General features: G+C 44.7%; 5 protein-coding genes across 9 annotated transcripts; 3 read left to right on the top strand and 2 right to left on the bottom strand.

The window, feature by feature from the left end:
* Positions 1-138: 138 nt before the first annotated feature.
* Positions 139-3,290, bottom strand: ncdn (neurochondrin). 2 transcript variants are annotated; one of them, XM_061267145.1, is made up of 8 exons: positions 3,230-3,289; positions 2,885-3,075; positions 1,852-2,782; positions 1,588-1,760; positions 1,279-1,517; positions 999-1,214; positions 775-908; positions 139-703 (listed from the first exon to the last, which is right to left on the bottom strand). In XM_061267145.1, exons 2-8 carry the CDS (start codon positions 3,068-3,070, stop codon positions 285-287), a joined length of 2,298 nt encoding a protein of 765 aa, XP_061123129.1. In that variant the 5' UTR covers positions 3,071-3,075; positions 3,230-3,289; the 3' UTR covers positions 139-284. The 2 variants fall into 2 exon arrangements, with proteins under 2 accessions (XP_061123129.1, XP_061123128.1); XM_061267144.1 differs by having other exon boundaries at positions 2,885-3,290.
* Positions 3,291-5,097: 1,807 nt separating this feature from the next.
* kiaa0319l (KIAA0319-like ortholog) lies at positions 5,098-12,489 on the top strand. 2 transcript variants are annotated; one of them, XM_061267142.1, is made up of 24 exons: positions 5,098-5,227; positions 5,357-5,460; positions 6,140-6,408; positions 6,518-6,592; positions 6,754-6,970; positions 7,332-7,430; positions 7,569-7,666; positions 7,737-7,824; positions 7,961-8,053; positions 8,138-8,270; positions 8,357-8,462; positions 8,630-8,752; positions 8,851-8,974; positions 9,073-9,205; positions 9,302-9,450; positions 9,524-9,675; positions 9,843-9,981; positions 10,112-10,271; positions 10,372-10,514; positions 10,615-10,737; positions 10,806-10,896; positions 10,993-11,084; positions 11,155-11,360; positions 11,507-12,489. In XM_061267142.1, exons 2-23 carry the CDS (start codon positions 5,367-5,369, stop codon positions 11,349-11,351), a joined length of 2,898 nt encoding a protein of 965 aa, XP_061123126.1. In that variant the 5' UTR covers positions 5,098-5,227; positions 5,357-5,366; the 3' UTR covers positions 11,352-11,360; positions 11,507-12,489. The 2 variants fall into 2 exon arrangements, with proteins under 2 accessions (XP_061123126.1, XP_061123125.1); XM_061267141.1 differs by having other exon boundaries at positions 11,155-12,489.
* Positions 12,490-13,329: 840 nt separating this feature from the next.
* Positions 13,330-18,852, top strand: LOC133144107 (adenylyl cyclase-associated protein 1-like). 2 transcript variants are annotated; one of them, XM_061266531.1, is made up of 14 exons: positions 13,387-13,482; positions 14,636-14,689; positions 15,412-15,516; positions 15,586-15,686; positions 15,760-15,837; positions 15,944-16,087; positions 16,163-16,248; positions 16,435-16,540; positions 16,629-16,809; positions 16,903-17,087; positions 17,186-17,309; positions 17,394-17,476; positions 17,547-17,690; positions 17,769-18,852. In XM_061266531.1, the coding sequence occupies exons 3-14, from the start codon at positions 15,414-15,416 to the stop codon at positions 17,850-17,852; spliced, it is 1,419 nt and encodes a 472-aa protein (XP_061122515.1). In that variant the 5' UTR covers positions 13,387-13,482; positions 14,636-14,689; positions 15,412-15,413; the 3' UTR covers positions 17,853-18,852. The 2 variants fall into 2 exon arrangements, with proteins under 2 accessions (XP_061122514.1, XP_061122515.1); XM_061266530.1 differs by lacking the exon at positions 14,636-14,689 and having other exon boundaries at positions 13,330-13,482.
* On the bottom strand, positions 18,853-21,136 carry ppt1 (palmitoyl-protein thioesterase 1 (ceroid-lipofuscinosis, neuronal 1, infantile)). The gene is made up of 10 exons (XM_061266535.1): positions 20,999-21,136; positions 20,396-20,518; positions 20,206-20,315; positions 20,009-20,136; positions 19,874-19,944; positions 19,700-19,802; positions 19,529-19,619; positions 19,370-19,468; positions 19,230-19,301; positions 18,853-19,166 (listed from the first exon to the last, which is right to left on the bottom strand). The coding sequence occupies exons 2-10, from the start codon at positions 20,508-20,510 to the stop codon at positions 19,044-19,046; spliced, it is 912 nt and encodes a 303-aa protein (XP_061122519.1). The 5' UTR covers positions 20,511-20,518; positions 20,999-21,136; the 3' UTR covers positions 18,853-19,043.
* Positions 21,137-21,196: 60 nt separating this feature from the next.
* On the top strand, positions 21,197-23,297 carry LOC133144108 (ras-related GTP-binding protein C-like). Of its 2 annotated transcripts, XM_061266534.1 has the most exons (8): positions 21,197-21,337; positions 21,430-21,557; positions 21,617-21,820; positions 21,891-22,090; positions 22,157-22,271; positions 22,350-22,492; positions 22,553-22,701; positions 22,802-23,297. In XM_061266534.1, the coding sequence occupies exons 2-8, from the start codon at positions 21,474-21,476 to the stop codon at positions 22,948-22,950; spliced, it is 1,044 nt and encodes a 347-aa protein (XP_061122518.1). In that variant the 5' UTR covers positions 21,197-21,337; positions 21,430-21,473; the 3' UTR covers positions 22,951-23,297. The 2 variants fall into 2 exon arrangements, with proteins under 2 accessions (XP_061122518.1, XP_061122517.1); XM_061266533.1 differs by having other exon boundaries at positions 21,245-21,557.
* The last annotated feature ends 25 nt before the right edge of the window (positions 23,298-23,322 follow it).

The raw sequence follows: 23,322 nt of genomic DNA, 5'->3' as shown, positions 1-23,322 counted from the left end.
ACAGACTGTCATAATTACAGGAGCAGGTTAAAAACAAAAAAAAACAAGTTCCACAGCACCGTCTTGTGGTCAAAGTGAAGGACTACACTACTCAGTTACTTTTGGGAATGAAGTTAAGTGTAACGCAGGAAGCAAGGATTAATATTCTGTAAGAAAATATTTTTATTAAATTCGGCAACCTTGACATAATTCTGAAAATAAGATCAATTGAAACAAATACACATTGGCATCAGAATTTCCCTTCATTACAAACTTCTGCAAGTGTTTAAAGCTTTTTACTTTATTTATTTCACTCCTATCACCTTCTTAAGGTTCCTCATGGAGTTTAAAGCGCCTTTATCATTCTTCATAGCATCTCCAATGTCCTGTTTGCACAGTGGGCACTGGTTGGCTAAGGCACACAGAGCCTCCTCGAGAGCCTCCTGCGTGTGCTGGTCCGGTAGTGCGCTACAGCAACCCAAGATGCCCAGCGTGTTCCTCAACCATCCTTCCTCTCTGACCAGCGCCGTCAACCACGACTGAGAACGAAAGCAGCCCCCCAAAGCCTGCAAAGCCAGCCTCCAGAGCTCGGCGACTTCATCCCAGCTCTCCTCCCAACTTGGGCTCACTTTGACCGGCCCTGGACTAAGCGCAGAGTCCAGAGCGCTGTGGAGAAAGCGGAGAGCTGTGGAAAAGAAGCGTCTCTGACTGGCTTCAGCTGAACCTGGAATAAAGAACGTAGAACATTTTGTTTTCAAACTTCTGTTCAAGATTGATTATCACTTAAAACATTACCTGATTTCAGTCTGCCGATCATCAGACCCAATGTGCAGTAATTAGCTGCAAGGACAAGGAGGCTAGCTTTGTGCACCAAAACAGGAAGTGCTTCACTCAGGTGTTTCTCCAAAGTTGTGAAACATTGATCCTTCCTAGAAAACAAAATGTGCACCATAAAATATGAATATTAAATATGAGAAGAAATCCCATTCACTGAATGGAGATTGACATTTGGCTGCTACCTGACTCTTTCAGGCTCGGTGACGGAGAAGTTCAAGAGGGCCGAGCAGGCCGTCTCCATGCTGGGGTCCCTCACTGACGATGCTCCGCTTTTACCCTTCAAGGACGTAAAGTTGTGCGAAAGGTAGTACACCAGCAAAGCCGGCGTGTCGAGAGTCAGCAGCACCTTCCTGGGACCTTCCTCGGCGGAGAGGTGACACAGCGCTGGCAGAAGATACCTGAAGATAGGAGAAAAGTCAAAAATACTCAAATCAATTCATTAATGTGGTCTTGTTATTGTACCTAAGCGCCTCTTTGCCCGTCCAGGTCTCCTTCTCATTGGCGACGGACATCTCATCCATCCAGTTGGAGAGCGCCTGCTCGGAATTCGCAGCCATTAGGTGGCTCCGTGAGTACTCAATGAGAACTGGCAGCAGCGTGGTCACTTCCTCCTTAAGGCAGGAAGTCTCCTCAGCCAGCCATGAGCACAAGCAGCGGAATGTGGCGAAAATAAAAGGGTCGCCATAGCGACTCGGGTCCATCTTGGAAAACAGGAAGAGATCAACATTTCAATCATTTGTGGAACTCCGGCATGGTCCACCAAAACTTTACCTGTTGTTGCAAGTTGTACATCAGAGCCGAGAAGGCCTCCTCCAGTACGCCAAGGACCTGCTTGCTCTGCTGTAGACTTAAGGAGGTGATGGAACTCTGAGCGGGTGGAGCAGCGGACATAACAGCCGGGTTGCAGGCCTGCTCGATGGCCGCCTCCATGATTCGATAACAACCTGGGCAATAAAGAGAAGAAGGTAAATTGTGCACCTAATCTCATTTATGACCTCATTTTAGTGTCGTCATTATTTATTGCTCATCAACTACCTGTGAGTGTGTCCTGCAGGTCTTGACTCAAAATATTTCCAGGCGGTTCCTCTAATCCCATGCGAACCTCCACACAAGCCCGATTAACCAGTAAGCAGCAGAACTTTGGTGGTCCAGCCAGCTCCCAACCATACAAATCAAGCAGACAAGCGCCGAGCACCAAAACTGGCCCGATTTGCCTCGGAGTCAACTTTGACTGTACCAAAGGTCGCAGTCCCCCCCACACTCGGCTCACGACTTCCCTCAGGATCTCCTTCTCTACTGCGAACCCTCCTGGGGGTAAAACATCGACCAACTGGGAACACATATCCAGCCTGGTTTGATCTGTGGATTTGCAGAAGTCCTCCGACATCTTCACCAGCAGCGGCAGCAATTGGGCCGAGTGTTTGCGCCACGCTTTATCTTTGGTTTTACCCGAGAGGAGGCAAACAAGCAAGGGAAGCCCCATCTTCTGACTCAAGGTCTGGTTTCTTTCTAAAGCCTGGCAGAGAGCGGGTATAGCACCTCGGTTCAGCAGATGTTCAGGACCTCTGGGTTGGCCACACACGGACGTCAGAACCTGGTAACAGTCAGCGGCTATGACCTCATCAAGCTTTCCAGGTGATGCTACATCATCATCATACTTTTCCTCGCTGATCTCTCCATTTTCATCACAGGTCTGTTGTTGGTTGGCCGAGCCATGAGCTAGAATTCCCAGCAGTAGCGGAATGGTGGCAAGGAGCTGAGGCTGAGAGGCCATGTCTGGATCTGTGCTTAAGGCAGACAACAGAGCCGTACCCAATGAAATGAGCTCATTGGGGGGCAATACAGGGTCCCCGGTCCCCTTTGCTGCAGTCACCAACAGCCGTGCTGGAAGATTGAGACCAACAGCCTCAAAGATTCGCCTCAAGGTGGGTTTGTCCAATTGGGAAGCCGGGCACAAGCGCGTGATCTGGGAATTGACAAAATATGGGTTTGTGATTGTGCACATTGGAGATGCATGATCGGTTGCGTCAAAGATCTCATTCGATAAGGAGAGACGATGGTGACATACCAAAAGAAGTGCAGCCATTGTCTGGCTATCATTTTTAGCATGTTTGAGAGCGTGGAGGCATCTCTCCAACACATCCCTCTTAGCATCCGTCAAACCACCTCCCGCATCATTTTCTGGAGATTCTCCACTTTCTTCTGCTTCTTCTCTTCCGGAGAACTGATCACTCACTGTTGGACCTTCTGCCATCGTGGCTTCACAATGTCATGGAGAATGTACTCAAAAAAGGTTAGGATGTGATCATTAGCGGTTTGCAATGAGCTGCTGTTAGGAAACCAGCATCGCGTTTTAGCTGTTATTCTTGATTACAGTGATGAAATATAAATGATTTATTTAAAAATCGCTCACTTGGATGAAAGATCCTGCACGCTTCTCATGGGCTCCCACCGGAAGTGGAATGTCAAAGTAAATAGACAAGTAACCAATGAAAACGCTCTGGCATATTCAGTTGCCCAATCGCAGCAACGGTAGTTGGAAAGTGCCATCGCCATTTATGAAACGTCGGTGAAGCGATGTTTGGCATTTTTATCGAAATTTTTCATTCCACGCCATTTATTTTCTTTAGCCAATCTTCTAGTATAATTCCGAGTGGTGCAACAAAGTCAATAAGGTGAGTATTAATGTTTGACAAGTCGTCTTTAGTAGTTGTGGCGCAGACCGGAAATAGTAAGATTAAGACACATTAATGTGTCCTTCATTAACCACTGGAGCACAATCTGTTTACGTTAAACGTCTATGCATCCTATAATCTTGGGTTACTATCTTCATGAATTTGCTTTTACAATAAGTAAATATATCTGTCATTGTGTCTTCATCACTTATTAAAGGAAATTACTGGCGTGTTTTATATTTTATTTTGACAGTGCTAACGGAAGTGCGTCTATGTCCTGGAAGTACCTTGATTGAGCTTATAGGGGCACATCAGCTGAACAAGTGACAAGGATAGTGACCCAATTTACTGTACTGACGGGAACAACAAGGATCGAACACGCCACGGCGATCGCGACAAATCAAAGAGGAATGAGCACGACTACAGTTTTCTTCTAAATCGTATTGGTGGGAGTTGCATTTTGGAAAATCCCACGCGTGGCTACAGCGCGTAAATAAGTCATAGCGATGCCAGCAGCTGTTTGGTTCAAGGTGCCTTAAAGGATCCAGGATTGAACAGGTACTTTGCAATGCATAAAGTGATCCGCCAAATGCGGCAGATTTCGGATCCAAGCGTTTGCAATGGCGTGTTAATGTAATGACTCGCCAAGCCGGAGCAAATCGGCCTCATATGACTACAATATGATAATGGAGACTCGTGCATATTTTTATGAAACCTGTTTATATGAGCTGGCTAAAATGCACCATCGATGTTTTTTTTTAATGTGCACCATAACATGACAGATATTTGAGCGACACTCAGAGGGGCATAATTAATGAGGATAATGTTGCATAATCGTAGTAACAACCATACTTGTGAATAATGCAACCACAATCATTGTTTTAAATCACATGCGCCGAGCCAAGCAATGCTGCAGGTGTGATTTCTATCACCAGAGCACAAGGTACAATGGAATGTGCCTGTTTAATTGGAGATGATTCAAATACATTTCTTCTTTTCAAAGCCTGTGCGTGGGATTTCAAGAGAGACCTTCCATCTTCCTGCTTCAGCTGAGGAAACAAAGTTGACACCTGCACCTCTTGGTCATTGTTGTCCTTATGGATTGGCGAAAAAGATCCTTTTAGACCGAAACGCCTCCACGCTGTCATCGACCCAGGAGAACGAGATGTCTTCTGCTGCTGCACATGTTGACAGTCTCACCCAGCCTTGAGGCATCAAAAAACTAATTGGTAAGAAGGTGAAATAAATGTGAATAAATCACTTTTGTGTAAACAAATGTAGAGATTATTTTTACCTGGGGTATTTTTTAAGCATCAAATGCTCGGATGCTACCCGAGGAGGATGGAAGCGGACCGTGTCATCGGGTTTGTGTCAGCTAGTTGGCTTTCGAAGCGCTGCTCTTCCTGGTAAAAATGATTTGTTGATATGGAAGGTCTGTGTTTCCTGCTTCCTTGACAACTCATCTGAAAATAATAGTCATGAGTATTAGTAGAATCCACTCATGCACTTTCCTGGAAAGAAGACATCAAATCTAGACAGATTTTTTTTTTATGAAATGTTAATCTCCCATCACCCAAGGAGTTCTCATTGTTAATTTTTTTAATAGGTTGATTCTGACAGCCATGCCGCATCTCCTGCACACATCGTTGGTCTCGTTTCTCCACCAATCTGCTGCCAACCTAGCTCTACACTGTGCCTGACTTGTCTCAACTCCACCCTTCAGAGTCTGACTGCCGGTAAATGTCGGTGCCGTCAAACAGGCCGCACTTTTGAGAAATATACGCCCAACACTTCTCGGGTGTGTCTGCAGGCATGCAGCTGTTAAAATTGTCACAATGTAATTCAAAATCATCTTTTCTCTTTAGGTCATTTAAAATGTCTTCTGCATACCAGCATCTACTCACTTGGAGTTTACCACACCTCCTCCTCCTCCCGCTAACCCACCTCTGGCTTTTGGCCCCTCCTACAGGTAAAACAAACCCAATTAAAAAATTGAAAGGACATATATTGACTAATGATAAATTGACATCTGGAACACAATGGTTTACATAAGGTGTGTCCTCATCGTCTTTGGAGTCCTTTTTGCTTGTTTGTTACTCTTCTGATCCAATCAGACTATTGGGGGATGGGGTTCCCTATGTGGAAAGAGAACAATAAGTGCTCTGTTTGACTGGATGTTGCTGACGGAAGAAGAGTGGACAAGAGTGACTGAACCGAGGCCAAAGAGGTCTTTGAACAAATCACGGGTTTTCTCAGAGCAACTCAAGTGTTTTCTTGCAAGAATAAAGTTTCTCATTGTGGTCACCTCAGAGGGTAGAGTTTTGAGTTTGGGTCCTAATCAGCGTCTTGTTGTCAAGGAAAAGCCTCATTTCCACTCTCAGACTATTCAAGTTGAGAAATGTTCAGTTAGTGACAGTTGAGCCATTAGTGGCGCTTTTGTCAACACATTCTGATCCCTGCCTTCCTCTCCGCACATGCCGAAAGTTGCTTGAGCAGGATGAGCTGGTTGGCTTGTTGCATGGCGGCATTTGTCATCACCGTATGAGATCCAAGATGACACTTTTGTTTTGTCATCAACTCAAATCAGCTTGTTTTTCAACATACGAGCTCAGCCAAGATGATTTTTTTTGTCCCCCCCCCCCTTCTAGGTGTATCAGCAAATATGTGCCACGTTACCGGAGGGGTGCTGGGGCTCCACTGGACAAGCGTCGTCGGCCTGGGCTGGTCCCCTCTAGCGGACGGCCAAGGCGGAGCGACGTGTTGGGAGACGTGCTGCTTGAGGCCCAATTGCAACGCAGTGTGGAGTCTCGGTGGGCGATGTGTGCTTCTTAGTTGCTCCCTCAAGGGAGGCTGCCCCATCTTGTTTCTGCCCCAACCTCATCAGGAGTCTCTCGGACTCCTTCAGATACTAAGCAAGGTATAACCGGTTGTTATCTGACAACAGAATCAGAATTGGCAATACACCTAAAATCAATTTTGATGCATGAATGGGTCATTTTTGGAAATGCTGTATTTGTGGTTGGAAGGGTTCTCCCACGAAAAGAGGGAGGAGCGTTCGTCAGGCGAGTCAAGAAGCGCAACCACAACAACAGCCGAGCTCGGTAATTACCGTAATTATAACGTCTGCTTGTCTTTATGATTGACAGTTTTTGTTTTTCCATTGTAATTCATTGAGACCTTCATTAACTTGAACTAGAAATGTGTTTAAAAATGTCACAGTTTAGACCGGTTTTAAATTTCTACTTTGTCCAACTTTCTTCAGGAAATTCCCAAATCTGACCCAGCGCTGTTGGCGCCGAGCCCGAGCGTGGTTCCCGAAGGAGACCATAAGAACGGCAATCAATCTACCAACGGGACGAGCGAACCCGCCTCGCAGCAGAACTCCACTCTCGTCGACACCGCCGCATCTTCCAATACGAGTGATGTCGGCACGACGGCGACGACTACCGTCAGCGTAGCCGTAACTCCAACGCAGGCTGGTAAGAAATGCATGTCATGGTTTCAGAGCAGATAAGCCTACGGTTGTATACACAGTGGCAAAGGAGATATTGCGTAAAGGTCATCACTGGGTCGAAATAAGATTAAGTGATTGACGCACAACGCAGACGCGCAGCCATCTGTAATTGATTACTATCACGTTTCAGTTTTGACCCGGTTTTATTTTCTACAACATAACTTTTTGGACATTTTGAAGCGCATAAAAAAAAACAAGTTCAAGCTAACATTTGGTTAATAATTAATATGTTCCAACAAAATGCCTCCACGAGGATATTAACCCTGAAGACTTGCTGATTGTCACGCCGTATTGTTGGCATCACCTAATTTTTTTTCCATGCCAAGTGAGGGACCTGGTGGTTTCGGCAGGGGAGAGCGTTGAGGTCACGCTACCGCGCAGCTCGGTCGAGCTTAACGCATTCGTGGTGCCGGCCCCTACGCCAGGTGAGTCGCGCAACTCGAATCTTTTTCCTTCCTTGACACGCTTGAATGAAGCAAGATGCAAATCCACCATGATCCTTATCAGTCAATGCATGAGCAGTTTGGTATTTACTCACTTCTCATGGCACCGCTTCCCAACAGATTCCAAATATATATTTGATTGGCGTCTGATAACGCATCCCAAAGATTACAGTGGGGTGATGGAAGGGAAGCACAGCAAGACCCTAAAACTCAGCCAGGTACAGCCTTCATCATAATCTGACACGAATGCTTTTTAAACTTCAGATGTTTTGAATTTATTATCCTCAGCTCACAGTTGGTCTGTACGAGTTTGAGGTGACCGTTAATGGAGGAGGTGCTCATGGAGAAGGTTACGTCAATGTCACTGTCAAACCGGGTAAGAGAAATATTTTTAAAAAAATGATCGTCATATTTACGTAACACAGCATGCTAATGAAGATAACACGAGCGTGTCTGAGTCTCCAGTCGTACACCTCACTAAGCATGTTAAGTTCTTGTTTTCCACCTGACAGAGCCGCGGGTAAACAAACCCCCCGTTGCCGTAGTTTCCCCAAAGTTCCTAGAGATCTCCTTGCCAACAAGCTCGACGGTGATAGACGGAAGCCGTGAGTCTTTCCATCAAACAGTTTTGCAGGTTGATGCTACGTTTTGAATCTGACCCCTTTCAAATGTTTTTGATATGTTTTCAGAGAGCAAAGATGATGACAAAGTAGTGGCGTGGCACTGGGAGGAGGTCAAAGGTCCCCTCAGGGAAGAGAAGGTGTCTGCTAACACGCCCGTCCTCACGCTCACCAACTTGGTCCCGGGGAACTACACGTTCAAGTAAACGTTTATGAATCGGCTAACTTCTTACTCCAGGAAACAGATCTCGGGACTTAATCAGATTTTGTTTTGTTTTCCTTTGCCAGTTTGACTGTCACCGACTCCGATGGCGCCCAAGACTCAACACTGGCCACCCTGACTGTCAACAAAGCCAAAGATTACAAGCCCGAGGCCAACGCCGGCCCCAACCAGGTCAACATTTGCACACAATACTCTGGCGCAATAAAACGATTTGTAGGAGGGAAATTATTTTTAGCAGTTTGTTTAGCATGTTGACTTTCACAAAACTTGACTGAAAACGATGCTGTCTGTGTGTGCAATGTAAGATTTCTTTTATTTTTTTATTTTCCGTTACGCAGGTCATCACCTTACCACGTAATTCCATCACGCTGTATGGCAACCAGAGCACAGATGACCACGACTCCCTTGCCTATGAATGGTCCCTCAGTCCCGAGAGCAAAGACAAGGTGGTGGAGATGCAAGTGAGTCTTTTTGGGATCGTGATTATTTTTTTGCTGAGTGAGGCACATTGTTTTTTTGTTTGTTTTTTTAAAACAGGTCCTGTGTTTGTATTTTGCAGGGCGTGCGCACACAGACCTTGCAGCTATCAGCCATGCAAGAAGGCGATTACACTTTCAAACTCACTGTGACCGACTCTGCCGGACAGCAAGACACGGCTTACGTCACGGTTATTGTGCAGCCAGGTAAACACATTCCGCCATTCCATGCCTTGATAAAAGCGTGAAGGTGGTCTTTTCTGTCCACCCCTGCCTCATGTTTCTGTCTATTTCCATCCCTGCAGAAAACAATAAACCACCAGTGGCAGACGCGGGACCGGAAAAAGAACTGACTCTACCGGTTGATCGAACGATACTGGATGGCAGTAAGAGCAGCGATGACCAAAAGATAGTCACCTACCATTGGAAGCAGACCAAGTAAGTGGCGGTTAGTTATAATGAGCTAACGGCGTAAAAAAAACAAAACGAAATTTGCTTCGCATTCTGCTTTGATACTTGATTCCTTCTGCCAAGGGGTCCTGAAGGTGTGAAGATTGAGAATGCAGACAGTGCCGTTGCCACGGTGACAGGTCTGGAGGTAGGCACTTACGAGTTCACCCTGACGGTGACCGACGAGAGGAACCTGCAGAGTAGCGACACAGTCACGGTCATCGCCAGAGAAGGTGGGGGCAGAAGATTACACGGAGGGATTTGTTTTGCCTTTTTTATTAATGTCTTGGCTTGGACTACTTTCAGAACTGGACCAGCCCCCTGTGGCTCGCGTGGTTTCCAGCCCGCCCGTCTCTCTGCCGGTGCGGACCGCCACTCTGGATGGATCTCGCTCCACGGATGACAAAGGTGGCATCAGCTACCTGTGGACCAGAGATGACAGCAGCCCCGCTGCTGGGGTGAGTTTGTTGATAATTTTGTGCCAAGCTTCTCGCTTCATCCATACCGTTTCACTTTTGAGTGCATCAGTCGAAAGGCATCTCACCAGACAGGAAGTCGAAGTTGCCAAATTAAGTTGTTGACGTATTGCGCAGCCAACTGAACAAACCTCTCACTCCTTTCACAGGATGTGCTGAACAACTCCGATCACCAAGCTGTCTTGTTTCTGGGAAACCTCGTGCCGGGCAAGTATAGCTTCACTCTGACTGTCACAGACAGCAAAGGGCAAATCAACACTGACAGCGGCACGTTGGAAGTCAAGCCCGGTACGCACAGATGAGCAAATATTGAAACACGACTGAATGATTTTGCTACCGCGGGATTAAATTGAATGTGTTGGCAGTTTGAAATGTTTCAGCTCCGCTTGACTCTTTGTTTGTTTTGACTCTCGGTCAGACCCGTGGGAGCGTGACCAGGTGGAGCTGGTCTTAGAGGTGCCCATAACGCAGGTTTCCCACCGTCAACGTGACATGCTGCTGCGGCAGGTGGGAGTGTTGCTCGGCGTCCTCGATAGCGACATCAGCGTTCGGGAGATCGGTGCGTTCAATGAGCACAGGTGAGTCGTTATGTTAGGGAAAGAAAAATATTTTTGGGGAAGGGGGTCTGGAATGTTATGATTAGAGTGCTACTTTCTCCCTCTTTTGTTTTGGCCTCAGTACCAGGTTGGTTTTTCTGGTGTCAGGCGGTCCAGGGCGCCTTCCTCTGTCCGGTTACAGCGTTGCACTCAGCTTGCGCAACAAACTGCGTAAACAAAAGAACGACTTTCTCATTTACAAGGCCCTGCGGGTCGACACAGTCAGTGAGTTCCATACTGTACTTGCACGATGTAAAGTTCTCCTGTTTGAAATCATTTTATAGATATTTTATAAAACGCCATTATATCTGCTGTCTTCCCACAGTCTGCCAACTGAACTGTTCCAGTCATGGCGAGTGTGATTCGTTCACTCGACGTTGCGTGTGCCATCCTTTCTGGATGGAGAACTTCATCAGAGCTCAGTTCGGCGACGCCGAGAGCAACTGCGGTAAGTCGAGACGGAACTTTAAAGAAATGACAATTTTGTATCGATTTGATCAATGTTTTTGTTTGCAGAGTGGAGCGTACTCTATGTGACCATAGCATCCTTTATGATTGTGGTTGCCGTGGCGACGGTGGTCTGGGGGTGTGTGTGTTGCTGTAACAGGTGAGATGATTCTACTAAAGACTTTGCATAAATAATCATTTCTTACTCTGTGCCATAGCATGATTGTTTATTTTCTTTTTTCTATTTTCCAACAAGACGTAAAAGCAAAGCGCGCAGAAGCAAAAGCCGTTATAAAATACTGGAAGCTGACGAGCAAGACGCTTTGGAGCTCCAACCCCCCAGAGCTGGTAAGTTTGGATGTTTTGATAGCGTGCACACAATGGCTAAAATCGCTCGGGTGCCACCTCACCTCCTCAGGGCGCATCAAGCCAGTACCCGCCCCCACCTCGTCTGCCCTCATGCACTCCGACTCGGACTTGGAAAGCGATGACGGGCAGGTTGGGTTTTCGTGGACGGAGCAGGAGCGCGGTCACCTTCTGCGACCGCAAAACGGCTCCTTGAGGAACGGCCAGGGTCCCGCGAGAGGAAAGAAGCCCAGAGAAGAGCTGTTATAGCAAAACCAGGTGAAGCACACTGATCCGTCCTTAATGCTTCTTCATTTCACCCCTCCTGGAACACGTGGAACTTGAAAACACTGTTACACTGAGAAACTGAGCCATGGCAGAGGAAAAAGAGTGAGCGCTGTTTTTTTTTTTTTTTTTTTGAATAGATGAATATCAGCACCTGATTATTTAAACTGAGGCATTACCAAGGTGACTCACAAAGTGAAACCAGCAAACCGCCATTACCGTCGTACTTCCAAACTTTGCTTCTAGTCGACCTGCATGAATGCACAGAACTGTCTTCACACTGTTACAGGTTAGCACGACGCTAGCAAACATTTATAAATTGAGAGGTCGGCAAAAAACGAAAAGTGCATGACCACTTGCAGCCATTCCGGATCTGGAACTAACCCTTTTTCCTGGCTGATGTGCCAAAACCTCTTCCAAGTATTGTAGCTGTCTTTCGCCTGCGTTGTGACGTTTGATCGGATGGAGCCCGAATCCTGCTTGTAATCTGAAAGTTCTGACCCACACAAATGAACACACACATGAAAGAAGACACCACTTTTAGCAAGACTCTTCCCGCTATGATTCAGTTGATTGATGCACTTTTGTTTCATGTTGAACTCTCCCATGTATTCTTCACGCAATTATTGCCGCGGATATAACGAGAGGAGCTTTTCCGTAGCTTTGCGTGAAGAATAAGCTAAAACCAAATGATTTCTTTCTTTTCACGTTGCATGCTGAATGTGAAACACGAGAGAACCTGGAGTTCCACACTCTTCAAAGGATTATATGTCACCGTCTCATCTCAGTCCATAATGTGAAGTAATGACTTTTGCAGATTAATGTGCACTCTACTGTCAAATCATCTCATGATGAGGTCAAATATGCTGCACCGCTTTGTGGTTTTTCTTTCTTCATTCGAGCTGTAGACGAAGTCAAATTAAGCACACCCAAGTGCCAACTCAACAATATCTGTCTTGACTTTGCTGGAGTTCACTGTGAAGGCAGAAACAAAAGAATGTGGAACAATGATGAAGGAAGAGTAAAACGTTTTAAATGAGGTTTAGTGGAAGGATTATGTTTGTCCTGTGTGATTTGATACAACTGGATAATCTGGGAATTAGAATAAAGACTTTTCATTTTATTCTTGCTTTGATGGTGGACAGTTGTTTGAATGTTTCCTTACTGCAAACACTCGAGAGCACTTTGGGTCATAATTGTGTGTTCATATATGCTAAATTATATATTACAAAGGATTGCAAAATGGTGTTGTGGTGGACACCAAGCAGAATAGATGTGTGATCATCGTCTGTCTTTGTTGACTTTAATTAACCTATTAACGCTATTGGGTGTCATTTGCCACTCCATTACAACTCAACAGCGAGAATGAGGCCATAACAATTTTATTATGCACAACTGCCCTCAGTATTGCGCGTAATTGAAGCCGAGGTAAAGATTATCATGCATTCTGAGGAAATTATTTTCTCGTTAAATAAAGGCCAGGCCCTTATGAGTTTTGCGTGACCTTTCCAAACTGTTGAAATATTCACTGCATGTTTGTCCTGTCATGTTTTAATCTTTTTTCTTGTATGCTTGCCAGAAATAGAGATTACAAATAGATTAAAAAAAAAAGAAAGTCTGGTTTTAGTGACAAGCCGTTTGAATGATGTTAAAAGTTTATACAACTCACTGTTGCATTATGGGGAGTGTAGTGTTTTAAGGATGTAAAAATATCCTTACGGTAAATTCAACACTTTATTGATATTAATTAAATCGATTATTAGGATGATTTTTGGAATATGACCCACCAGTTTGAAAACCAATTGACAGGTTTAAATTGCAATCTCGCTCATGTTGATGATTACATTTACATTGAGAACAACACGTGCTTTCAATAGAGCGCAGCGCTGCCATGAAATATGAAAAGGGGATTATTATTTTCCGCTTGTCTCCATAATTTTCTTTATATGCCTTATATGGCAAAGGAACGGCTCGCACAGACAAGGGCGGAAACGAAGCGCGGTGACAGCTGGGTAAGTTCATCCAGGAAGAAAAAGACCAAGCTCGGTCTGCTTCGCCCAGGCTATACAACTCGACGTCCGAATCTACGACTTGAGTGGACACTTGACCCATTCTAGTAGGTCAAATCACATTTATTGCATTTGCAGTGGTTTCACGGTTCCATTTTTAAAGTGTATTTTTTGCGTCTACCGTAAACCGCAACGGAGCGCCGCCTCATCATTCAGAAATCACACCCGGCTAGCCGATGTTGCTAACTGCTAATGCCACCGCATCAGTTTTCGCACATATTGGAGTCATCTCACTTATTTCTGTATTTTAGTCGAATAAAGCAAATGAATGAGTTTTATTTTTTTAAGTGTACCACGGGAAAAAAACATTTTAGCGTATTTGTGCTAACGGAGGGCGTGTTAGCGATGACAACCAGGAAATGCCGAAAGCAGGCAAAAATTGCAAACAGGGAAGTAGCAAATCATTATGTAATCGCTTTACGGTACTGCAACTTGCAATTGTCTGCACTGTATATATAAATAAAACGCTGGTTACGATTTCTAGTTTGCGCTCTTGCAATGCTGCATTATATAATTCTCCTCGCGTGCCTTTTCGAAAACAAATCTTTGCATATCAAGTCAAAGTTGCAATCATTACTTAAAATTATTTACAAAGAAATATGCATTCATCTAGTGAGGTGTTCATGGACTTGCCGAAAATGCGGATTCCGCATACCCACTGCCAGCCAGCCGTATCGGCTTGAATTCTAATCACAAATCCATTTGACGCATTAAAGTGCAATTGACTGAAGTCAATGGCCGTGCTTTGTTTTTGTTTTGCACGTTACTTTGGAAGTGAGGTAGTTTGACGTTTATTTGCCTCATGCTTTCAACAAACACAGGTTTGTCAAAAAAAAAAAAAAAAAAATTGTCGTGCTGCTAACGTCATGCACTTTAAAAAGGTTTTGGATGAGTTTGTTGTTCGTAAAGCAAAGAACTCCGCTTCTAACTAACGAATATGGGTAGGTTTTCTTTCTAACAGTGCTAGTTTATCAGATATATAGAATTAGCGCTTCTTTAAAAAAAAAGGTATTTCCAATTAAACTAGCAACATCGACAAAAACACCAATGTTAGAATTATTTTTTGATAAAGTTTCTATATTTATGCGAAGCATAGCCGCATCCAAAGGTGAGCTCCGATTTTTTTTTAAAGTGGAATATCCGATGGATACTGAAACGCACTTTAACCAGAACGTCTCACCGCCCCTGAACCTCTCACAGGCTTTTTTCCGGCAGCATGGTGGCGCTCTTTGACAACAAACTTCTCCCAAAGATGTACGTAGGTCTCAAATGTATAATCATGTATTAGAAGGCTCCATCTAAGTATGAATGTTTATTATTTAGTAATTTAAAAGACCACTGGTCATAATCTGAAAAGTATCACCCACCAATAATGGCTGGACATTTGCAAAAGCAATTAATCGATTAAGCGTCGAATTAAATTCAAGGGGCCACTCCCTCAAAAACTGCTCATATTAGAAAATGTGAAAATTAAACCTTCCTTTACTGGCACAACAAGGCAGTTAGGTCATGGGTATTAGTGGTTGCGTGTCCTTCCCTAATCTAATTTTATCTCCAAGACTGGCTGAGAAATGAATGTGCTGCTCCTTCTCAATGTGTGGTGCTGCTGCAGGTTGGAGTTATTGTCAACCTTTGGTCACCGAGTCGTTTTCTAACACACCCAGAGTCGGATGTCTACATAGCATTTTGCAAGTCCTGACCTGCTTCCCTTTACTTCTGTTCTTCTGTTTTCTTAGCTAAGCAGTAGAAAAATGCAAAATGCCCTCCCGCCCCCCTCTCGGTTGTGTAAGGTGTTGGCTTGTGTTATTGTATACATGTGATTTAAAAGATCTTAATAATTTCTGAGACTTCTGTATTGATTTATTGGTGAGAGTAAAAAGACTCCAGGCTAGGTTTTAAGCATACCCGCCTAACTAACTCCATATCAGCGTGTCCTGATTGGGAGACATTCCTAATCGCTTCTAATCCCCCCACAGGTATGGCTGAGCTTGCGAGTCTGGTGCAGCGGCTGGAGTTGGCCGTGGGCCGTCTGGAGGCGATGTCGGGCCCTGGCGCTTGCAACGAAGGCTCTGCCGGTGGAGGTAATTTGAAGAGACCTACCAACCTAGTTGAGAATAAGATTTTTTAAAGCCTTTTTTTTTTGTTAACAGCTGTCTCAGCCTACGTCGAGGCCTTTGATGAGATCATCAGCGGTCCGATGAGTCAATATTACTGCCACAGTCAGAAGATAGGGGGCGATGTCCTGAAACATGTACGAAACTGGAACGTCGCACGTCTTTAAAAGTCTTTGCTTCAGTCATGTTTTGTTCTTGTCCTCGTCACAGGCAGAAATGATGAAGCAAGCGTTTGCCAGTCAGAGACAAGTTCTTGTAACAGCCTCCAGTGCTCAGAAGCCCGCCGACGTACGTTTGAGCTCTCCATGAAATTCCGGAGCATGCGAACCGTTTTATTTTTGAAGCGGGGCCCAGCCCGGCTGTCATGTTTCACGCCATTCGTCTGTTTGCCAAGGACGTTTTGAGCGCCCTCCTGCGGCCGATGTCCCAAGCCATCGAGGAAGTGCAGGCGCTGCGCGAGAAGAACCGCACCTCTAAACATTTCAACCACCTCTCCGCCATCAGCGAGAGCGTGCCCGCTCTCGGATGGGTTGCCGTGGTGAGCTGATTTTCTTTTGATGTCGTATTTGAATTGAATGCTGAGGTTCTCAATAATGTTTTATTTCTCTCCTAGGCCCCCAAACCAGGCCCGTATGTTAAAGAGATGCAGGACGCCGCCATGTTCTACACCAACCGTGTGCTCAAGGACTACAAGGAAAAGTAAAGAAATCTTTATTTTGAATTTTTATTTTTGTTTTCCTTGCTTGATCATTTTAAGTTAACAGAATATTAGCCCGATCGATAATTGAGCCATCACTAGTTTTATTGTGATTGTAGAAATGTTTTTATCCCGCCATCCATTGTGATCACATGGCCATTTTTTTTTTGTTTCTGTTCCGTTCAAAGAGACAAGACGCACGTGGATTGGGTGCGCTCCTATTTGGCAATCTGGACCGATTTGCAGAATTACATCAAGCAGTACCACACCACCGGTCTTTCCTGGAGCAAATCGGTGAGCGGACGATTTCGTCAACACGACAGTTATTGCCTTAAAGGGTTTGTTGAGAGCGAGTCCAAAAAGATAACAATTTGCTCTCCAGGGCCCAGTGGCTTCGGCCTCTGCAGCCCAGCCTGGCAGGAGCGCTCCCCCGCCCCCACCTCCTCCCGGACCTCCTCCTCCTCCGCTTTCATTGGACAACTCGTCTGGACACGGCGACAGTGACCCCATCAGTCGGAATGCCTTGTTTGAGTCCATCAACAAGGGGGCCGACATCACCAAGGGTAAGCCGTTTTATTTACATGACCGTTTTGAAATGAGAGAAATTTGGAAGTTCGGTTTATCATTCTTGAATATCCTCGCTTTCTTTTTACCAGGCCTCAAGCACGTTAAGGATGATGAGAAAACCCACAAGAATCCTGGACTCAGAGCTGGCTCCGGACCAAAACCCTTCACCAGCCCAAAACCCTTCAGCAGCCCGACTCCCCGAGCGGCTCCATCAGCCGCCCCGTCACGCAGCGCCCCTCCCGTTCTCGAGCTGGACGGGAAGAAGTGGAAAGTGGTATGTGACTCGGACCTCCCTCCCCATAAGTTGGAAGTCGGACCTTCTAGGAAGCAACAAACTGATTTTTTTTGTTTTGTTTCGCGCCCACTCCACAGGAGAACCAAGATGGCCAACAAGGTCTGATGATCACTGACACCGAGCTCAAGCAAGTGGTTTACGCTTTCAAGTGTAGCAACAGCACTCTGCAGGTCAAAGGCAAACTCAACTCCATCATTTTGGGTAAGTGATGGGGGAAAAAAATGAATAAAAAAAAATAAAAAAATCAAGTCTACTGACCAAAATGATCTTTCATTTTCCTTTCAGATAACTGCAAGAAAATGGGCCTGGTGTTCGACGACGTCGTCGGCATCGTGGAAATCATAAACTGCAGGGATATCAAAATCCAGGTTTGCGTGCAACGTCTCGGCGAAGCGTATTTTAGGCGCCGTTAAAAACTGAGCGTGACGTCATGTGCAGGTTATGGGACGGGTTCCCACCATCTCCATCAACAAGACTGACGGTTGCCACGTGTACCTGAGCCAAAAGTCGCTGGACTGCGAGATCATCAGCGCCAAGAGCTCAGAGATGAACATCCTGGTGCCCGGCAAGGATGGTGATTTCGTAAGTATCCCTCCGATGATAATTTGGTGCCATGGATTAGTCAATTGAAGGTCGTGACTTGTCGTTGTCACTCCACAGTCGGAGTTCCCGGTTCCTGAGCAGTTCAAGACTGTCTGGGACGGCACCAAGCTCGTGACTACATTAACCGAGATTGCAGGATAGAGGGGGCGGCACGGCGTGCGGGCCGGGCCGCCTTTTCCCGGCACCTCACACGCCCCTCTCCCCCTATTTTCGCCAAGTCCACCTTGACTGATTACCCGCACTCACCAGCTAACACACACACACACACACGCTGTAGAGTCGAGAATCAGACATCATGCATTTTCGCCCCATCCCTTTTCCTCGGCCAAGCACAGCTTTCGCTGTTCCCTTCCCACAGCCAACGAGGACTGCTCGCGTTTATCTGAAGCTTTCCTCCAGCCAATCAGCAGGGAGCACTTTGCCAACTGTATATTTATCCGGATAATGCTGTTCTAAATTAGCCGCTATAGTTAAGTGGATATCTTCTCTGCAGCCAGTTATCAAGATGCTTCATGCACGAATTATCTGCTCATGGCTAACGAGAGCCCCCCCACCCCCACTCACCCCAGTTAACGGCGAGGTAGGTTTCCGTTCCTTATTATGCAATTCCATGAAGCACTTGTTCAATGGTTTCTCCAGCCTCCACGTGGCACATTAAGTGAAAATATTAACAGTTGTGTATATTAGCCGACGCATTAATTAGGAGTCAAATCTGGTCAGACATCAAAAGTTTTCATCTCAAGCGGATCGTTTGGATACAACTAACTTGTAATCGTGTGTTCTTGCATTCCCAAGTATTTGACATTCCGTGGAAAGAAAAGATGCGGTGAAGAGCAGTTTAATTGCTGGTGACTGGCTCCTGCTGTTGTTTCGAAAATGCAAAAGTGGGCCCCCCCCCCCAAAAAAAATTGGTGTTTCATCATGGCCTTGAAAATCAGTGTCTAGATGTCTCTTCTTGGCTCCATCGTTAATAACTTGATTACATACGCCAAGACCAGATTGGTTTGTCAGCGTTTGGAAGCTGTGGGTTGAATATTTTCTTTTTTTACCTCTTCTCTTTTTTTTGTGGAGAGGTGGTTGGTTTCACAATCAGGTTTCTGCTCATTCGTACTGGAGACATCATTAAAATGTTGCAATAACATTCTTGTTTGTATTTTTATTTAGGACATGCACACATATTAACAGCAGAACTTTATTCTTTTAAAAACTAATCAAGAAATAGTAGACTGGTAAATTGATCCTTAACTACTCAGCATGTGACAGGTAAGTGCAAATGGGAGGGAATGCTGTGCTTTTTGCATTCCCATGGCCAAGTAGCGAAATTTTCTTTTCCTAGCGCAAGTAAGGCAGCAGGTTTGCGTCGAACCATTCTTTGGTGAACTGAAGGTGATCTCCTTGTGTTGCAAGAAAAACCAGCTTTCCCGCCTTGTCCATGGCAGCCAGGCCCAAGCGATCCTACATCAGAGCAAAAATAAGAAACTACAGCAATGATTCTATCATGTATGGACCCGCACATACCTCTTTATAGAGAACACTCTCCTGCAGCGTTTCAATCTCTTTGGCTTGACCCGTTTTCAGGAAGCCAAACCACTACGATAAGATAGTTACGGGTTGTTAGTGCAAAAATAAACAAAGCTGCAAATCAAAAGTCTATTTACCTCCGAATCAACAGGATCCACCACAGAATCCTGCAGGAACTTAACCATGACGAACTTGTCCAGCATCTGAAGATTTTTCTTGTAAGTCTCGTTTACAACCTTTTGGGGGGAAAAAAAATGAGAATCTTCACGAGTGCAATTCGCAATCCACATACTGACCCTCTCCTGGTTGATGTCAGCCAGGAAGAGACTGTGCTTCTTGTACAAGTCGTCATTCAGAGGGTCATGCCAGTACTGGGCTTGCACCAAACTGAAAAAAGCAGAGCTGCTTAAAAATGGAGCAAAAAATGGGTCACATGGAAGTCAATGTGGAGAAATAAGATAATTTACTGTTTTTGAACCATGTCACTGTAAGCTTCAGTGTTAAGAGCCTTTCTGATCATATCACAAATGTGAGAAGCCTCTCCAGGACACCTTGGCAGCCCGTACACACCTAAGGATTGGACATTAGGTTCTAATCGCTGTTTGGGACCTCAAGGACTCAGCGGTGGTGGATTTTCATACCTTGGTGCTGGCCGCCGACGGAGATGAGCGTCTTCATTGGTGGAGAAGGGCATCGCTGTGCCACGGCTCTCCTGCAAAGACAGGAAGTGCTTTGTAATGTCGCATGTTAAACCAAGTGTCCAAATAGTTACATACAGAAATTGCGCCCCCTGTGAGAATCCCATGGCATTATATCCTCCTTTTAACTGGGGATTTCCAGACAGCTGACTGCACACCATGGACACCTGATCGTTCACATCCATGAAGAATCCATTTTTTGTGTCCTGTGAGGAACATATTAGACATCCATGTGATCTTTGGAACTTGCAACTTTCAAATACTCTGATATTGACCTCCACAACATTGTCGCCAATCATCAATGACAGCACGTAAATTCCTGGAATCTCCTGCTGGATCATTTTTTTTATTGCGCCCAGGCTGAGCGGGTTGCAGCAACTGTCACCTGGACACATAACCATTGCATATTTAGGTTAAATTGCTCATCAAACTCATCCCAATGTACAATTTAAGTACTATACTCACCCATCCCATGCCACATAACCAGAGGTAATGTCCCATTGACTGAGCCTTGAGCTGGTCTGCTTACAACCAGCACCACCGGAACCACCAAGAGGAACCACAGGACAGATGGTGTCATCTTGGAACCTGCAAAGCATGAGTTAGATATCTGAGAATAGAATAGAATGCCCTTTATTGTCATTTTACAATTTAGTTGTACAACGAAATTCGGATAGATGCTCCCTTCCTAGTGCAAACGTACAACATTTAAAAAACTATACAAGGAAGTCTGAGAATAAAAGTGAAAGCATTAAACCATTACACAAATAAATAATGACTTTATTTATTTGTCTGAGGAGCAAGTAAGTGTTTTCCCGTTTGATTGCAGAAGCAATTTTTTGGGTGATCTCACATTGATATTTAAAACGTAAACATTGTGGTTGTTTAGTTTGTGGTTATCGCAGGGGCCTTTCTTATTAGTTCGTCGATTCCACACGTTCGCTAAGGACCGCAGATTTATTTTTCAGGTATTCACAACGAATAAAGCAAATAGTTCTAATCAGTACAACACGATAAAATACAAATTTACACTAGAATTACAAAATTAGGTTTGTAAGCATTACTCACCGTTCTGAAGACTTCCTGTATTTGATCACATGACAGCGTAGGCAGACAGCCAATCAGGAAAAAGGGGCGGGCCCGTAGTAAAAGTCACTTGTGACTGGACTTTTAGTACACACGAACTGTTTTAACCAGTTGACTTTTTATGATATAATAACGCGTTAATGCGTCAGTATATATTTTACTAGCACACCACGAAGATATAATTCGGTTTAATGTAAGCTTTACACGTTTTTCACCGGATGTAGTGGGTCTGCTGCTAAGTTAGCTTGCCATGCTAGTTCGCGTTATCGACAATATTCTTCATCGGATCATTTAGCCAGCCGAATAACAACTCCAACTCCGGTGAGTTCGGAACATTAAAGTGGGTTCGGCAACGTCCACGATGTCGATCGAGTTTGAAGAACCAGCGTTAACTGGGTGTTACGACATCGTAGGCTCGTTTCCCAAAAGTTTTGGTTACGGGCTGGAGGAAGCAGACATGGAGGAGAGCCCAGTGTCAGTTGAAAAGCCGAGGATACTGCTGATGGGACGGAGACGCAGCGGAAAGTCGTCCATTCAGAAGGTAAACTTCGATTAAATGCATTTTGATCCTTGATTTTTAATTCCCCCCCTTTTACTCAGGTGGTTTTCCACAAAATGTCACCCAATGAGACTTTATTTCTGGAGAGCACCAACAAAATCTACAAGGATGACATCTCCAGCAGCTCCTTTGTCAACTTCCAAATTTGGGATTTTCCCGGCCAAGTGGATTTTTGTGACCCGACATTCGACAGCGAAATGATTTTCAATGGAACAGGCGCATTGATCTTTGTCATTGACGCTCAGGTGAGATGTGATTCAATCTGGAGGAACAAGGTTTAAATCAACAGTTCTTCTCATGTCATCTGTTCCCCAGGATGATTACATGGAGGCTCTTGAAAAGCTGCAAGTAACCGTGTCAAGAGCCTACAAAGTAAATCCTGATATCAATTTCGAAGTGTTCATCCATAAAGTTGACGGCCTTTCAGATGATCACAAAATAGAAACGCAAAGAGACATTCATCAGAGGGCTAACGATGATCTAGCTGATGCTAGCCTTGAGAAAGTTCACCTCAGGTAAGTTGTTCTTGACATTACAGATTGAGTGGACAATCATTAAACGTCCCTTTGTTGCTTCCTTAGCTTCTACTTAACCAGCATCTACGACCACTCCATATTCGAGGCCTTCAGCAAAGTCGTCCAGAAGCTCATACCTCAATTACCGACGTTGGAGAACCTCCTAAACATTTTCATTTCTGTAAGATACTTTTTTTTTTTTTACTCCATTGTTCTTGTGTGGAAAATGCTTAGTGTATATCCTGTCATGCACGGGCAGCATTCCGGGATCGAGAAGGCCTTCCTTTTCGATGTCGTCAGCAAGATCTACATCGCCACGGACAGCTCTCCAGTAGACATGCAGTCATATGAGCTCTGTTGCGACATGATCGACGTTGTCATCGACGTTTCTTGTATTTACGGGTAAGATGCGAATTTGCGAATGATCCCGTCGATGGATTGACATTTATCATCCTTCGGCAGGCTGCTGGACGATGGAAGCGGCTGCGCTTATGACAAGGAGTCTTTGGCCATCATCAAACTTAACAACACCACAGTGCTTTATTTGAAAGAGGTCACCGAGTTCCTCGCGCTCGTTTGCATCCTCCGAGAGGAGAGTTTTGAGAGAAAAGGTGAGTTGTAAAAAAAAAAAAAAAAATTCTAACATTGGTGTTGATGCCAAATCTTTTTTTTTTCATAAACATTAGAGTTTGTAAACTTTTCTCTTCACAGGTCTCATCGAGTATAATTTTCACTGTTTCCGAAAAGCTATCTGCGAGGTGTTTGAAGTTAGCGCCTCCAACCAGAGCGCCGTTCTCAAGAGATCAAACTCGTCGAGCAGCAGCCTCAAATATGGCGACCTCAATGGGAGTGGCATCTAAATATAGAAGCAAAATGTTATGAGCTCCTCATTTTGGCACTTTGTTAAGTGACAGGTTTGTCAAAATTCCAGGTAACACATACATGGCATATATTCTTGCTGTCGTCTTATGTGTTCCTACTCAGGCATTTTTTTGTGCTTTGTGTCATATTTGTGGGACAACTGAGGTGCTTCTCATCGTTTTTGTTTTTTTTATATATATTTAACCTTGAAGACTTGTATGGTGTTTCCTAAGAAGTCTTTATATTTACATTTTCTAAGGCCAAAAATTCAAGTCAAATGGTAATGATGATTTATTTTTTACTGTACATATCTACTTTTAATAATAAAACTATATTGATCATTGAAGCTTTCACTCCTATTTTTATTTATG

Source organism: Syngnathus typhle, linkage group LG20, assembly GCF_033458585.1.
Source record: "Syngnathus typhle isolate RoL2023-S1 ecotype Sweden linkage group LG20, RoL_Styp_1.0, whole genome shotgun sequence".
Taxonomy (NCBI): Eukaryota; Metazoa; Chordata; class Actinopteri; order Syngnathiformes; family Syngnathidae; genus Syngnathus; species Syngnathus typhle.
Note: the sequence above shows the minus strand (reverse complement) of the source record. Positions and strands in the feature narration are given on the sequence as shown.